The sequence below is a fragment of the Haliotis cracherodii genome, unplaced genomic scaffold (genome assembly GCF_022045235.1).
Source record: "Haliotis cracherodii isolate W230 unplaced genomic scaffold, xgHalCrac1.p SCAF_14, whole genome shotgun sequence".
NCBI classification, from domain to species: domain Eukaryota; kingdom Metazoa; phylum Mollusca; class Gastropoda; order Lepetellida; family Haliotidae; genus Haliotis; species Haliotis cracherodii.
In genome coordinates this window covers 17,897,771-17,913,951 of record NW_027266269.1, presented here as the reverse complement: position 1 = coordinate 17,913,951, position 16,181 = coordinate 17,897,771, and the positions used below count along the sequence as shown (strand labels likewise).

General features: G+C 43.5%; 1 protein-coding gene across 3 annotated transcripts in view; it reads left to right on the top strand.

The window, feature by feature from the left end:
- Window positions 1–10,009, top strand: part of LOC139461046 (tropomodulin-like) — a 38,405-nt gene extending 28,396 nt beyond the window's left edge. For all 3 annotated transcript variants that reach the window (XM_071242553.1, XM_071242555.1, XM_071242552.1), the window contains exons 8-10: window positions 2,656–2,799; window positions 5,669–5,816; window positions 7,303–10,009. In XM_071242553.1, the coding sequence (XP_071098654.1) occupies window positions 2,656–2,799; window positions 5,669–5,816; window positions 7,303–7,331 (321 nt within the window). In that variant the 3' untranslated portion in view covers window positions 7,332–10,009. The remainder of the gene's footprint in view (window positions 1–2,655; window positions 2,800–5,668; window positions 5,817–7,302) is intronic.
- Window positions 10,010–16,181: the final 6,172 nt, after the last annotated feature.

Below are 16,181 nucleotides of genomic sequence, written 5' to 3'. Positions count from 1 at the left end.
ACATGAGTAATGGTAGCCGAGTTATTGTCTCTGTGAAGGTACATGATTAATGGTATCAGGGTTATTGTCTCTGAAGGTACATGAGTAATGGTAGCCGAGTTATTGTCTCTGATGGTACATGATTAATGGTAGCTGAGTTATTGTCTCTGATGGTACATGAGTAATTGTAGCTGAGTTATTGTCTCTGAAGGTACATGAGTAATGGTAGCCGAGTTATTGTCTCTGATGGTACATGATTAATGGTATCAGGGTTATTGTCTCTGTGAAGGTACATAATTAATGGTAGCCAGGTTATTGTCTCTGATGGTACATGATTAATGGTATCAGGGTTATTGTCTCTGAAGGTACATGAGTAATGGTAGCCGAGTTATTGTCTCTGATGGTACATGAGTAATGGTAGCCGAGTTATTGTCTCTGTGAAGGTACATGATTAATGGTATCAGGGTTATTGTCTCTGAAGGTACATGAGTAATGGTAGCCGAGTTATTGTCTCTGATGGTACATGATTAATGGTAGCTGAGTTATTGTCTCTGAAGGTACATGAGTAATTGTAGCTGAGTTATTGTCTCTGAAGGTACATGATTAATGGTAGCCGAGTTATTGTCTCTGATGGTACATGATCAATGGTAGCCGGGTCATTGTCTCTGATGGTACATGATTAATGGTATCAGGGTTATTGTCTCTGTGAAGGTACATGATTAATGGTAGCCAGGTTATTGTCTCTGATGGTACATGGTTAATGGTATCAGGGTTATTGTCTCTGTGAAGGTACATGATTAATGGTAGCCAGGTTATTGTCTCTGATGGTACATGATTAATGGTATCAGGGTTATTGTCTCTGAAGGTACATGAGTAATGGTAGCCGAGTTATTGTCTCTGATGGTACATGAGTAATGGTAGCCGAGTTATTGTCTCTGTGAAGGTACATGATTAATGGTATCAGGGTTATTGTCTCTGAAGGTACATGAGTAATGGTAGCCGAATTATTGTCTCTGATGGTACATGATTAATGGTAGTCGGGTCATTGTCTCTGATGGTTCATGATTAATGGTAGCCGGGTCATTGTCTCTGACGGTACATGATTAATGGTAGCCGGGTCATTGTCTCTGCAGGTACATGTTTACTGGTAGCCGGGTTATTGTCTCTGATGGTTCATGATTAATGATAGCCGGGTTATTGTCTCTGATGGTTCATGATTAATGGTAGCCGGGTCATTGTCTCTGAAGGTACATGATTAATGGTATCAGGGTTATTGTCTCTGACGGTACATGATTAATGGTATCAGGGTCATTGTCTCTGATTGTACATGATTAATGGTAGCCGAGTTATTGTCTCTGATGGTACATGATTAATGGTAGCCGGGTTATTGTCTCTGATTGTACATGAGTAATGGTATCAGGGTTATTGTCTCTGAAGGTACATGAGTAATGGTAGCCGAGTTATTGACTCTGATGGTACATGATTAATGGTATCAGGGTTATTGTCTCTGTGAAGGTACATGATCAATGGTATCAGGGTTATTGTCTCTGAAGGTACATGAGTAATGGTAGCCAGGTTATTGTCTCTGATGGTACATGATTAATGGCATCAGGGTTATTGTCTCTGAAGGTACATGAGTAATGGTAGCCAAGTTATTGTCTCTGATGGTACATGAGTAATGGTAGCCGAGTTATTGTCTCTGTGAAGGTACATGATTAATGGTATCAGGGTTATTGTCTCTGAAGGTACATGAGTAATGGTAGCCGAGTTATTGTCTCTGATGGTACATGATTAATGGTAGCTGAGTTATTGTCTCTGATGGTACATGAGTAATTGTAGCTGAGTTGTTGTCTCTGAAGGTACATGAGTAATGGTAGCCGAGTTATTGTCTCTGATGGTACATGATTAATGGTATCAGGGTTATTGTCTCTGTGAAGGTACATGATTAATGGTAGCCAGGTTATTGTCTCTGATGGTACATGATTAATGGTATCAGGGTTATTGTCTCTGATGGTACATGAGTAATGGTAGCCGAGTTATTGTCTCTGATGGTACATGATTAATGGTAGCTGAGTTATTGTCTCTGATGGTACATGAGTAATTGTAGCTGAGTTATTGTCTCTGAAGGTACATGATTAATGGTAGCCGGGTCATTGTCTCTGATGGTACATGATTAATGGTATCAGGGTTATTGTCTCTGTGAAGGTACATGATTAATGGTAGCCAGGTTATTGTCTCTGATGGTACATGATAAATGGTATCAGGGTTATTGTCTCTGTGAAGGTACATGATTAATGGTAGCCAGGTTATTGTCTCTGGTGGTACATGATTAATGGTATCAGGGTTATTGTCTCTGAAGGTACATGATTAATGGTAGCCGGATTATTGTCTCTGAAGGTACATGATTAATGGTATCAGGGTTATTGTCTCTGATGGTACATGAGTAATGGTACATGGGTCATTGTCTCTGAAGGTACAGGTTAAATGGTAGCTGTGTTGTTGTCTCTGAAGGTTTATGATGAATTGTAACCAGTTCACCATTCATCTCCTAATGTTAATGAAAGGGAAGACCAATTACACAGTGCTTTTTTCTCAAGTAATTTCAGTGTTCTTCCAGCCCTTATCTCTTAACCTGGAATTGTTGAAATTGATAAATTTCTGAAATTTTGTCCCCAGAAATTAGCAGAAGCACTGTCCGAGAACAAAACACTGCGGACAGTGAATGTGGAATCCAACTACATCAGCGGGGAGTGTTTGGTGGGGCTGATGCGGGCAATCAACACCAACCAGGTCGTCACAGAATTGAGAGTCGCCAACCAGGTGAGTGGAGATGAGGGCCGGGGACAGTAGGTGATGAGGCTGGGACTGTAGGTGATGGGGGTGGAGACTGTAGGTGATGGGGCTGGGGACTGTAGGTGATGGGGCTGGGGACTGTAGGTGATGGGGCTGGGGACTGTAGGTGATGGGGGTGGAGACTGTAGGTGATGGGGGTGGAGACTGTAGGTGATGGGGCTGGGGACTGTAGGTGATGGGGCTGGGGACTGTAGGTGATGGGGCTGGGGACTGTAGGTGATGGGGGTGGAGACTGTAGGTGATGGGGCTGGGGACTGTAGGTGATGGGGCTGGGGACTGTAGGTGATGGGGGTGGAGACTGTAGGTGATGGGGCTGGGGACTGTAGGTGATGAGGGTGGGACTGTAGGTGATGGGGGTGGAGACTGTAGGTGATGGGGCTGGGGACTGTAGGTGATGGGGCTGGGGACTGTAGGTGATGGGGCTGGGGACAGTAGGTGATGGGGCTGGGGACTGTAGGTGATGAGGCTGGGACTGTAGGTGATGGGGGTGGAGACTGTAGGTGATGGGGCTGGGGACTGTAGGTGATGGGGCTGGGGACTGTAGGTGATGGGGCTGGGGACAGTAGGTGATGGGGCTGGGGACTGTAGGTGATGAGGCTGGGACTGTAGGTGATGGGGGTGGAGACTGTAGGTGATGGGGCTGGGGACTGTAGGTGATGGGGCTGGGGACTGTAGGTGATGGGGGTGGAGACTGTAGGTGATGGGGCTGGGGACTGTAGGTGATGAGGGTGGGACTGTAGGTGATGGGGGTGGAGACTGTAGGTGATGGGGCTGGGGACTGTAGGTGATGGGGCTGGGGACTGTAGGTGATGGGGCTGGGGACTGTAGGTGATGGGGGTGGAGACTGTAGGTGATGGGGCTGGGGACTGTAGGTGATGGGGCTGGGGACTGTAGGTGATGGGGCTGGGGACTGTAGGTGATGGGGCTGGGGACTGTAGGTGATGGGGCTGGGGACTGTAGGTGAGGGCTGGGGACTGTAGGTGATGGGGCTGGGGACTGTAGGTGATGGGGCTGGGGACAGTAGGTGATTGGGCTGGGGACTGTAGGTGATGGGGCTGGGGACTGTAGGTGATGGGGCTGGGGACTGTAGGTGATGAGGGTGGAGACAGTAGGTGAGGGGTGGAGACAGTAAGTGATGAGGGTGGAGACAGTAGGTGATGGGGCTGGGGACTGTAGGTGATGAGGGTGGAGACAGTAAGTGATGGGGGTGGAGACAGTAAGTGATGAGGGTGGAGACAGTAAGTGATGGGGCTTGGGACGGTAGGTGATGAGGGTGGAGACAGTAAGTGATGGGGCTGGGGACTGTAGGTAATGGGGGAGGGGACAGTAAGTGATGAGGGTGGAGACAGTAAGTGATGAGGGTGGAGACAGTAAGTGATGGGGCTGGGGACTGTAGGTGATGAGGATGGGGACAGTAAGTGATGGGGCTGGGGACTGTAGGTGATGGGTGGAGGCAGTAGGTGAGGGGAGGGGACAGTAAGTGATGAGGGTGGAGACAGTAGGTGAGGGGAGGGGAGGGGAGGGGACAGTAAGTGATGGGGCTGGGGACTGTAGGTGATGGGGCTGAGGACTGTAGGTGATGAGGGTGGAGACAGTAAGTGATGGGGCTGGGGACTGTAGGTGATGTGGATGGAGACAGTAAGTGATGGGGCTGGGGACTGTAGGTGATGTGGGTGGAGACTGTAAGTGATGTGGGTGGAGACAGTAGGTGATGGGGCTGGGGACTGTAGGTGATGAGGGTGGAGACTGTAGGTGATGGGGCTGGGGACTGTAGGTGATGAGGGTGGAGACAGTAGGTGATGGGGCTGGGGACTGTAGGTGATGTGGATGGAGACAGTAAGTGATGTGGCTGGGGACTGTAGGTGATGTGGGTGGAGACTGTAAGTGATGTGGGTGGAGACTGTAGGTGATGGGGCTGGGGACTGTAGGTGATGAGGGTGGAGACTGTAGGTGATGGGGCTGGGGACTGTAGGTGATGAGGGTGGAGACAGTAGGTGAGGGGAGGGGACAGTAAGTGATGAGGACTGTATGTGATGTGGATGGAGACAGTAAGTGATGAGGGTGGAGACAGTAGGTGATGAGGGTGGAGACAGTAGGTGATGTGAGTGGAGACAGTAGGTGATGGGGCTGGGGACTGTAGGTGATGAGGGTGGAGACTGTAGGTGATGAGGGTGGAGACTGTAGGTGATGGGGGTGGAGACAGTAAGTGATGAGGGTGGAGACAGTAGGTGATTGGGCTGGGGACTGTAGGTGATGAGGGTGGAGACTGTAAGTGATGGGGCTGGAGACTGTAGGTGATGAGGGTGGAGACAGTAAGTGATGAGGGTGGAGACAGTAGGTGATGGGGCTGGGGACTTTAGGTGATGCGGGTGGAGACAGTAGGTGATGGGGGTGGAGACAGTAAGTGATGGGGCTGGGGACTGTAGGTGATGAGGGTGGAGACAGTAGGTGATGAGGGAGGGGACAGTAAGTGATGGGGCTGGGGACTGTAGGTGATGAGGGTGGAGACAGTAAGTGATGGGGCTGGGGACTGTAGGTGATGGGGCTTGGGACTGTAGGTGATGGGGCTGGGGACTGTAGGTGATGAGGCTGGGGACTGTAGGTGATGTGGGTGGAGACAGTAAGTGATGGGGCTGGGGACTGTAGGTGATGTGGGTGGAGACAGTAGGTGATGAGGGTGGAGACAGTAGGTGATGTGGGTGGAGACTGTAGGTGATGAGGCTGGAGACTGTAGGTGAGGGAAGGGGACAGTCATTACACATCACAAAGGAACACTAAAGAGCAGCATACCTTAAATATCAGGATCCTTTCTTGAATCTACTCCTTTTTTCCCCAGAAACCTGAGCTGCTTGGCAACCAGGTGGAGATGAACCTGTTGAAGCTGATCCTGGCGAACAACACCCTACTTCGGTTTGGTCTAACCTTTGAGTTCCCTGACCCCAGGTTTCGGGTCATAGACAAGTTGAAGACCAACTATGATGCCTGTGAGTAGCACCGGCCAGTTAGTCATTGTCAAAATATGCCAAGATTCCAATTGAAATAAACACATTTACGTCATCGAGTATTGTCACGTGATTGTAAACTTCGAGGTGCAAGGCCCGTTCCATGAGGTGATCGTATTGTAGCACAACGACAGTTGTTAGTCTAAGTTAAAGTATGTTGCGATAGTCTTAGCCCTACAATAATTTTGTGGAACGGACGCCTGAATTCTAAAGGTGGACCGTTGTATGGTATTAAATTCATACATTTCAACTTTTGACATGTTTGAAGTATTATTCTGTTAAACTCAAATTGACTATGCCGTGGATCGTGTAGGTGTCAGCCTATTCATACTCAACAGTATAATTCTAAAAACGTTATAAATGGCAAGTAATAAATATAATACTAAACTCGCTCCCGTGTAAAACCAATTTTATGAAACTCGTAAATAGTTGTGGTATCTGACTCGCTTTTGCTCGTCACATACCACAACTATTCACTCGTTTCATAAAATTGGTATTACATGGGAGCTTGTTTAGTATTCTATATATCTCCAGTGTGTAATATCAGTTACATCTCCAATGTGTGATATCAGTTGTATCATCAGCATGTGATATCAGTTACATCTCCAGTGTGTGATACCAGTTATATCTCGAGTGCGTGTGATAACAGTTATTCTGTGTACCGGTGAAAATCCAGGTTAGAATTGATCATCAGCAACCCATGCATGTTGTAAGAGGGTTAGGGTGGTTGGACTTGCTGACTTGATCATCGTACCCCAATTGCATAGATAGATGTTCATGATGTCAATCACTGGATTGTCTGCTCCAGACTCCATTATTTACAGATCACCATCATGTGGCTGGAATATTGCTGAGTGCGGCGATAAACAACAAACAAACATTTTTCAGTGATATTCACATTGTGTGACATCATCAGTTATTCAGTGATGTTAACATTGTGTGACATCATCAGTTATTAAGTGATGTTAACATTGTGTGACGTCATCAGTTACTCGGTGATATTAACATTGTGTGACATCATCAGTTATTGAGTGATGTTAACATTGTGTGACATCATCAGTTATTAAGTGATGTTAACATTGTGTGACATCAGTTATTCAGTGATATTCACATTGTGTGACATCATCAGTTATTAAGTGATGTTAACATTGTGTGACATCATCAGTTATTGAGTGATATTAACATTGTGTGACATCATCAGTTTTTCGGTGTTGTTAACATTGTGTGACATCATCAGTTATTGAGTGATTTTAACATTGTATGACATCATCACATGAGATGGGGGTCACTCACAAGTAATAATGGTAATAGCCCACACCCAAACAAATGTATGAGATCGGCCCTCAGGACAGCAGTACCCCTTGTTGTGCAACAAGTGGATCTATGTTTCTTATTTGTTTCGAATACTTCATCCCTACAGCTGCTGGCAAATAATCTTACTTGACATCTTTGCTGTCTTGTTTTGCAGTACGTAAGAAACGTGCCGGAAAGGAATGAAGCCCTCAACGGCCTGAACACCCAGAGGGTGTCATTGACCAGAACCTAAAAGAAATTGGCTATTCAGATAGACTCTTGAAGAAAAGAATTACAATGTCAAGTTTCTTCACAACAGTTCCTGACCACACTGTTACAGGAATGTTCAGACTTTATGTATGCTTCGTAGATTGTGTGCGACCATGCTTGCATTGTGCAGAGTTCCCTCCCTTGGATGATTTTCTGGAGTAACCTCCCATTGAACATTGTTGAAGAAGGATTCAGCGAGGATTTCTTTATTCATATTACCTGCTGCCTACTTTATTTATTTGCTTCATTAGTTTCTGTATAGGGCATAGATTTGTAGATATCATTTTTCATTTATACATGCTAATGCTGAGCCTTTGCCATGCTATGTGTATTACAATAAGGTTATGTCTTGAGTTTGAACAAGACCTTGTTAAACCAGAAAAAAGATGTTCTGTATTTGAAGATCATGATTTTCGGCCTTTATTTATGAAGTCACACTCTAAATAATCTAATATTCAAATTTACTGATATTCCTGGGAATTTGTTTAATCTCAGATAGCCATGGATCAGGCTGTTTTTAGTATTTAGCAGCAATGATGACAGAACGTGATAGCGACTTTGATTTAATCCTGACCAATGCTGTGTGTGGTACAGCTGATTAGCGCTGTGGTCATTTCAATATCTGTACATAGATATTACATATATTAAGCTTTTACAATTGTTGCATAGGATGTCGTTTGAACCAAATTGTTTTTTTAAACTTTGTTTACTTATTAGAAAATAACATTCTAATCATGCTAATGATACCATTCTTAACCAGAGGGTCAGCATGTTTTATTATTTACAATTTTAATGTTATTTCACGATTTCTAGTAATGATTTACTCAATTGCGTGTACACAGATAAAACAAATGTGTAACTATTTTTAAAATTATACATTTGTGATTAAATGTTGGTTACAGAAATGAATACTTTTTGTACACAGAATCATGTGTATGTGTGCATCCAACCACTTCAACACCCGACTGCTTCCCCGCAAGGGCTACAGGTCATAATGTATCTTACATGATGCATGCTTATTGCCTGTCCAAACCACTTGTATTGGTGTGTACACAGCTTCAGACAGCCAGTGTCATTGATGTGTCTGTGTGTTTGAAGTGTCTGGCTGCCCTCGGCGTGGGCAGGGCTGTGTAGAGCAGTACAGTTACATACAATGCATGATGACAGACTACACTAGGCATAATTGATGAACTTTTTCAATTTTTTTATATATTTTATAAATATATTTCATATGAATCCAACCATGACACCAAGCATACGTTTTCAGTTCTTTCTTTTTTCAAAATTCATGTCAAAAGTATGAGGTTATTCAATGTTAAGGAAATGTAGTGAGGTGTGGCACTGCCTAATGTACTGTACATGTGCTGGTGGACAGTGGTGTTGAAGGCGGGGCAGGGCCTGCCCACACCAGCTCACCATCAGGGTTCTTAGTGCAATGGATAGTGCAATCAACACAAGTTGAACAGTAAATACGCAGTTTTCATATTGACTCTACATTATTAAGCTGTCTTTGGTCCGTGAGTTAAATATCTCTATATTCATTCATGTTTTCTCTGTAAATCATGAAGAAACCGTTTCTTGAATGGAAAGACAGTTATGTACTGTTAGGTTTTCTCATTCTTGCTCTTTTTAAGCTTGGCATATCTGTATGACCTTCATGAAAAAAAATGTTGCTTAACATTACCGTTTGGTTTTGAAAGCCTGTATATTCAAGAAGATATGTAGACAGCACTGACTTTCCAGAGTAGCATGTTGGTGCCACCATTTTGGAAACTTCTCCAGAAGTTGTGTGGTGGTGGAATGTGTGGTCACAGAGTTTACCAAACGTGCAGGTTGCCACTTCACTATAGCAAGAACCGGCCTTGCATAGATCTCGGGTTTTGCCGATGAATATTTAGTATTAGATCACTCCGCCCTTCACTCGCTGTCTTCACCATTATCATTTCTTCATTAAACCATGTTATATCCATACTCAGGGCCTTCCAGTTAAGTTTACAGGCCCAGATCAAGAATATTGACTGATGTTTCTTACCTATTGTAGACATGCTTTCTTCTTTTAGAATCTCAAAACCATTTCTGTAGAAGTATGATTTTAAGAAAACAAAAGACTTAAGGCTTACAATGATTATTTCTGGCTGTCAGTTGTAGAATGTGCTTCATATGGCAATGTTGGAGACTGTCAGTTTGTCGTGGCCAAAGTCAGTCTGAGTTATCTGCCCTTGTCAGTTGACATAGTTGACATAGGGGAACATAGCTTTTTGTTTCTTGGCCTAAAGCTATGAGTTATAACAATCATAGAATGAACATTGACACACAAAAAATCATTCTACAATTTGGTATCTCAAATTGCTTGTTGAATAACTCTGTGGAATGAGGCTATTCTTCCAACCAAACGCCTGTGGAAAAAAGGTTTGCCTGAAATATATGTGACTGTTTTTTGAATGGCATGTGGAAGATGGCCAAGATGGTTGTTGCCTGCACCTCTGAGTTTGATGTCCAATGCATCTCAAGTCTACATATGCTAGAAGTCTTTTTGTTTTCTTGCCAATGGTTGTGCTGAATGTAAAGTACCTTCTACAGTATGCATCTAACTGGTAATAAACAGTACACCCGTAGAAGTCCCGTCTTGTGATTCCTTGAAGTAGTTAACTCAATTGTGCAATACCATAAGGAATGGTGGCTAAACCAAGGTGTGTGGATACTCCTTGATGAGAACCAACCCTCAACTGTGAGTGTCACAGTACCAGGCTGAAAATCCAGGCCCCAAATTTTAAATAAAAAAATATATCTGGTTTGGTGGCTGTAGCTGAAATGAATATATGCTTTTGATACACAATCCCAGCATTGCTCATGAGTGTAATTGGAATCGACAGCTATTTTCAGTATTGTGTAATGGGGCTCAAACCCAAGCTCATCTAGCCTGTCCAGGAAATTGATCAGAACAGAATCATGAGGTTGAATCTAAACTACACTGTATTGTTGATGACCTAACAGAACCAACTCTCAACTGCGACCTTGTGTGTCATGGTTCTACCAGTGTGGATGGATGCTCAGACTATTAAAATTGTTGCACAAAACAAGCATATATGATCCTGCCAGACAATTCATGTCGCCTCACTGGCTTGAATTAACACAGAAACTTAAAAGAAACGTTGAAACTGTTGAGCCTCCTGGTCTAGTGGATAGAGTGTTTGCCCGGAGAGCAGCAGGTCGGTTGTTAGAATCCCGATCACATCATACCAGAAGACCTTAAACGATGGTTCGTGTTACCCTGTCTGGCGCTTGGCATTAAGGGGCTGAAAGTACTGGTTGGGTGGAGTCAGTATACCGTGTCTGAGTGAGGTATCCATGTTAAACTCCTGCATGGTATCTCAGTGAGCAAGCACTATAGAACCGACAATCGCCCGGACCAGTACAACAGCAGGCACGCACACACATGCACCTCGCGATGTAAGTGCAATAATCTTGGAACACCACGTTAAACCCCGTTTCACCTCACCTACTTTGGATTTGTCTTTATATCGCTCAATATTGCTCTGTCTTCGCTCACTCGTGTGAGCCAGCTGACCGTGGCTACAGAATATTGTTCAGTTCCTGGATATGCATGGAATGCACGTGCAACGAGCTGCCAAGCTGAAATATACCTCTGCCTATACAACCTACTGTCACGTGTCCCAAACTATGTATACCTGGAGACAGTAATGACGTCGTGTGATCTCAAAAGTATACGAAGTGCTATTGGGGTATACCAGGAGTAATATATAGAGCGACTCTATACAGGAAGATGCATTTGTAGTTGGAGCTGTACACAAAGGTGAGGTGAAGTGAAGTGGGATTGAACGTCGCGTTCAAGATTATCGCACATATATAAATATGGTACTTGTTACCCTGATGGCTCGGAGTCAGTATACAGTGTTTGTACACGTGCATGCACGTCGCAAAATAAGTGCAATAATCTTCAACGCGACGTTAAACCCCACTTCTCCTGACCTCACCTCATCTCCGGACCTAGATATTCCCCTTGTTACCGCGACCCGTGAAGTATAATAGGTCTTCAGCAACCCATGCTTGCCGTGAAAGGCGACTATGCGTGACTAACGGGATTGGTTGGTCAGGCTCGCTGACTTGGTTGAGGCATGTCATTGATCCCAATTGCATGGAGCGATGCTCATGATGTCAATCACTGGATTGTCTGGTCCAGACTCGATTTTTTACAGACGACCGTCTTTTAGCTTGAATATTGCTGAGTGTGGCTTATAACAACAAACAAACAAACCTAATATTACAACGGATTCCTCTTCGTCTATTACATCCTTATTACGTCTGCATGAAGCACGGGTGGAGCAAATAGCAGCAACACGTGGTTTGGAGTTGCTGGACACTCAAATCAAACACCAGGACGTTCTACAAAACTGGCCTAACAGCAAGCAAATCCATTCACTATAAACCTTGTAAAGGGAAATTTAGAAGTTCCTCGGAGAACAAGTATAATATCGGCAGTCTGGCAGAACTCGGACTCTATCCCCTGAACATTACAATATCCATATCAATGTACAACTATTACCTTTGGCTATTAGATTTAAAGAATGGCAGATTACTCACTGTCGCCTTCAACGAAGACAGAGATTAGTGAACACATGGAGCTCCTCAATAAACATTCTACTCAACTATCTTTTCTGTGATCCGGCCCACAATATCATTTATCCTGGAAAATGTAAGGAAACTCTGCATGAAAAGTTCAACTGCGTATACCTCAGTGAAACTGACAATCAGCTCAGACAATAGGAAACAAACTCGAAATCAAGCCACCTCATTAGAACACCACAAAGCGGCTACAAGGCTCCGTGCTCACGGGTTTTAAATTTAGAGAGGAAGATGCCTGAACACTCCATCAGCAAAAGAATATGTACCTTCTGTTAAACAACGAAATAGAAGATGAGGAACACTTCCTGTTGAAATACCTCTCTACAAAGATCTGAGACTGGAACTAATATCATCACCCGCCTCAGCTGTGAACCCAATATCACTTAAAATACTACCAAATCCACCAGCGCCTTCTGAAAAGAGATCTCCAATTTCATTTACAAAATGTTCGTGCAAAGATAATCTGCATCTCCTCTCTAGACCTTAATCATAGCAATTATGTACATGTTTTCCATTGTGTATGTCAATGTTTGGAACTTTCCATTATAAGTCATGTTCATGTTTTGTACCCTGCCCCCTGGCGGTGTTTATGTACAATACATCTTCCTCTACTGCTACCTTTTCTTCTTCTTCAATACGTGGAAGAAGAGCACGTAAAATATCTTTGAGGTGTTCGGTAACCGCACGTGCTTCTAGCTTCAACTCTATTGTTCTAGCGACAAACGGTTAAAACGAAGATGTATCTAAATACAATCTGGTTTCTTTGTTTGTTTAAGTTTTTGTTGTTTACGTTTTTGTTGTTGTTGTTGTTGTTGTTTTTGATTTCCCAGTAATAATGACAAAAACATCCGATAATGTTCCGAACGAATACAGTTCCCTTTGGTTATCGGCAGCCATTGTTATATGTAGGCCATCGATAGATGTATTCATACGCACGTTACTTTGCGTGAATAAGCTTGTAAATTTAGGGGTATCAAATGGAATTTGAAACTGTTTTATCTTAATCCTGTTTTGACCAATCAGAGCGAAGCATTCTTCAGTGTCATGGTAGATTTATCATAAATAATGAGCGCTAAAGAATTTCCATCCAAAACCTAACAACTAAATGCAGTAAAGACCTAAACACCCTCAGATGCCTAACTGGCTCAAACTGGGGAGCCTCCAAAGATACCCTCCTCTCACTCTACATATCACTAATTAGATCAAAACTAGACTACGGCTGCGCCATATACAACACCCTAAACAACTCTCTATCTAAAAAACTTGACTCAATACAATATCAGGCTCTCAAACTAATTACACGCACCCAACATGGCACCTCCTACACTTCACTTCAGGCCTTAACAGGAGAAATGCCACTAAGTCTACGCAGGGAACAGCTAAGCTTAAATTTCTGGGCCGCATCCCAATCAAACCCTCTAATCCAAAACTTAATAAACCAAAATATCAGCCCCAAAAACCAAGCTCTAGCTCGTAAACACCCCTTACTTACCCCAATATCCCAAAGAATAACAAACTACCTAAATGAACACCAAATTAAAAATCTTAAACAAAACTGCAAACAATCAAATATCTTCACCCCTAAACTTAAAATACCCAAAATAGACACAACACTAGCTAGCCAAATAAATAAACAAACCGACCCAAACATAGCTAAAACCACCACACTAGAATACATACACGAAAATTGGCCAAACTGGTGTCACATTTACACGGACGGATCTTCAGATCCGACCTCCAAAAACACAGGTTTCGGAGTCCATACCACACAACCAACTAAAACCATATAATCCTTCGGACTCCCAAACAACCAATCAATATTCACGGCAGAACTAATGGGCATGGCCTCTGCCCTCCATAGTCAAGAATCCAAAAACCACAATAAAATCCTAATACTTACCGACTCCCTAAGTGGACTGCAAGCCCTCCAAAACAAAAATACCAAAAACCGACCTAAATTAATAAATCTAATACTTAAAAGCTCCAACGACCTAACTAACGCAGGCAAACAAATAACCTTCTTGTGGATACCCACACGCGTAGGAATATACGGTAATGAAAACGCCGATAAGGCAGCTAAACTATCCCTCAAAATCCCAGAAATAAGCTTAAACTTACCCATCTCAAAATCAGAAATTAAAAGCGTAAATAAGCAGAAAATAACCAAAAATGGCATAACCTATATCTAAACTCAAATAGCCAAATCAAAAAAGTACTCAGCAAACCACTAACCAAACCAAAAATTCTCCATCCATCAAAAAAAATCGACAGAGTAATCACTAAACTCCAAACAGGACACACCAACCTAAATAACCACCTACAAAAATAAAAATACTACAGGTAACTGCCCACACTGCAAACAACTAGAAACCCCAGAACACGCACTCATCTACTGCACACACTACCTAACACATCGAGCCGCATTACAAACCACCCTCAATCTAAACAAGGCTCTCACTCTAGAAGCAATACTAAACCCACAAAATAAACTAGAAAACTTCATGGCCTTAGGCGTGTTCTTAATCAAAACGGAACTAATAAAACGCATCTAAAAACACTACAATCCACCAAATCAAAATTACATAAACACACAAACATCCACATTACCCAGCTCCCTTAGTTCTCCTCCCCTACCCCATCGGCATCTATTCCAAATCTCAAAATTCCCAAATTCTATATAAGCAACCCCTAAAGCCCCCTCTTGGGTTGCACAGACCACTTTCGCCCCTTTCGGAAACACATTAAATTGGCCTGGCCGGGCCCGTGTGCGAAATACGCATCAGTCGGAAAGCGCACGTTAAATCTCCAAAGTAAGTAAGTAAGTAAGTAAGTAAGTAAGTAAGTAAGTAAGAATTTCCATCCACACTTGGTACAGGTAGTAACCAGGGGTTGAAGTGCCTTGTGCTATTTGGGGAACCATCGAGATTCGTCAGCTTATTTATTACTAAACAGTATATATATATACTCCAGAGGTACCTTTTGCAATTCCGAATTGTTCATTTTTAAAAGAAACAAATGCATGATCTCAGTCATTTGAACACTTATCACACAAATCGCTAAAGCCTTCTACAACATATTGACTAATCTGAATGGTCCATTTACATTCTCGGGCAGCAACTGTCAAGCTAGTGATTATTAATCAGCGCATCCTGACATTGCTAAGGGGAGCAGCACTGCACACTGTTCCCTGTAGCGGAACTAAGACAGGAACTAGTTCACCAGTATTTTGATGGAGCATAACTAGGTTCTTGGAGACAACATGTAGCCCTGTTAGTCTGCCACTAGCCCCAGACTAGCGGATAAGCGTCCGTTATTACCCTTCGGTGATATAGGTCTATATCAGCGTCGAAATCACGACACCGTGTGCAAAAGAAACATACTTCTAATCCAAACTCATGGAAGCGCTGGTATCAACTATGTTGGGACTAAGATGCAGATTTTATGCTAGGTTTTAATATATCTTTTGTCCCCTCTCATCAACCGCCGATTCTAGACAACTAAACTAGTGTCCAAAAGAAACGATACCAACTTATTTTCAAAATTGTTTTTTACAAAGTGAATTGTCTAGTATGAAAACATGCCAATTCGTATTGCACATCCCAAACACAGCATAGTCGATAAAAAATACCGGGAACACGTGATCACTTCCGGGAAAAAACGTAAATTTCGTGAAAGTGACATTTCCCTCTCTAGCATGTTCTGCACGTGCATAAAAACTGTATAAAACGGCTGATCAGACACGTTGATATCACAGCAACAAAAAGAACACAAGATATGCCACGTTTGACAGCCATCGAGAGAGAGAGAGCCATTGGAATGGTCGAACAAGGAGCGTCACACGTCGACGTCGCCAGAAGGTTGGGCTGCGCACGCATCACTATCACCAGGTTGATGCAGCGGTTACGTCAGACAGGTCAGACGTCAGACAGGCCCAGGAGTGGAAGACCACGAGTAACCACGCCCCGTGAAGATCGTTACATCCGGGTATTACACGTGAGGAACCGCACCGTAACAGCGACGTCCACGGCGGCAACAGCACTGGGACACAGGATCAGTCGACAGACCGTCTACAGGAGACTACGGCAGTATGGTATCCGGCCACGTCATCCCTATCGCGGACCGCTCCTGACGCCTCGACAC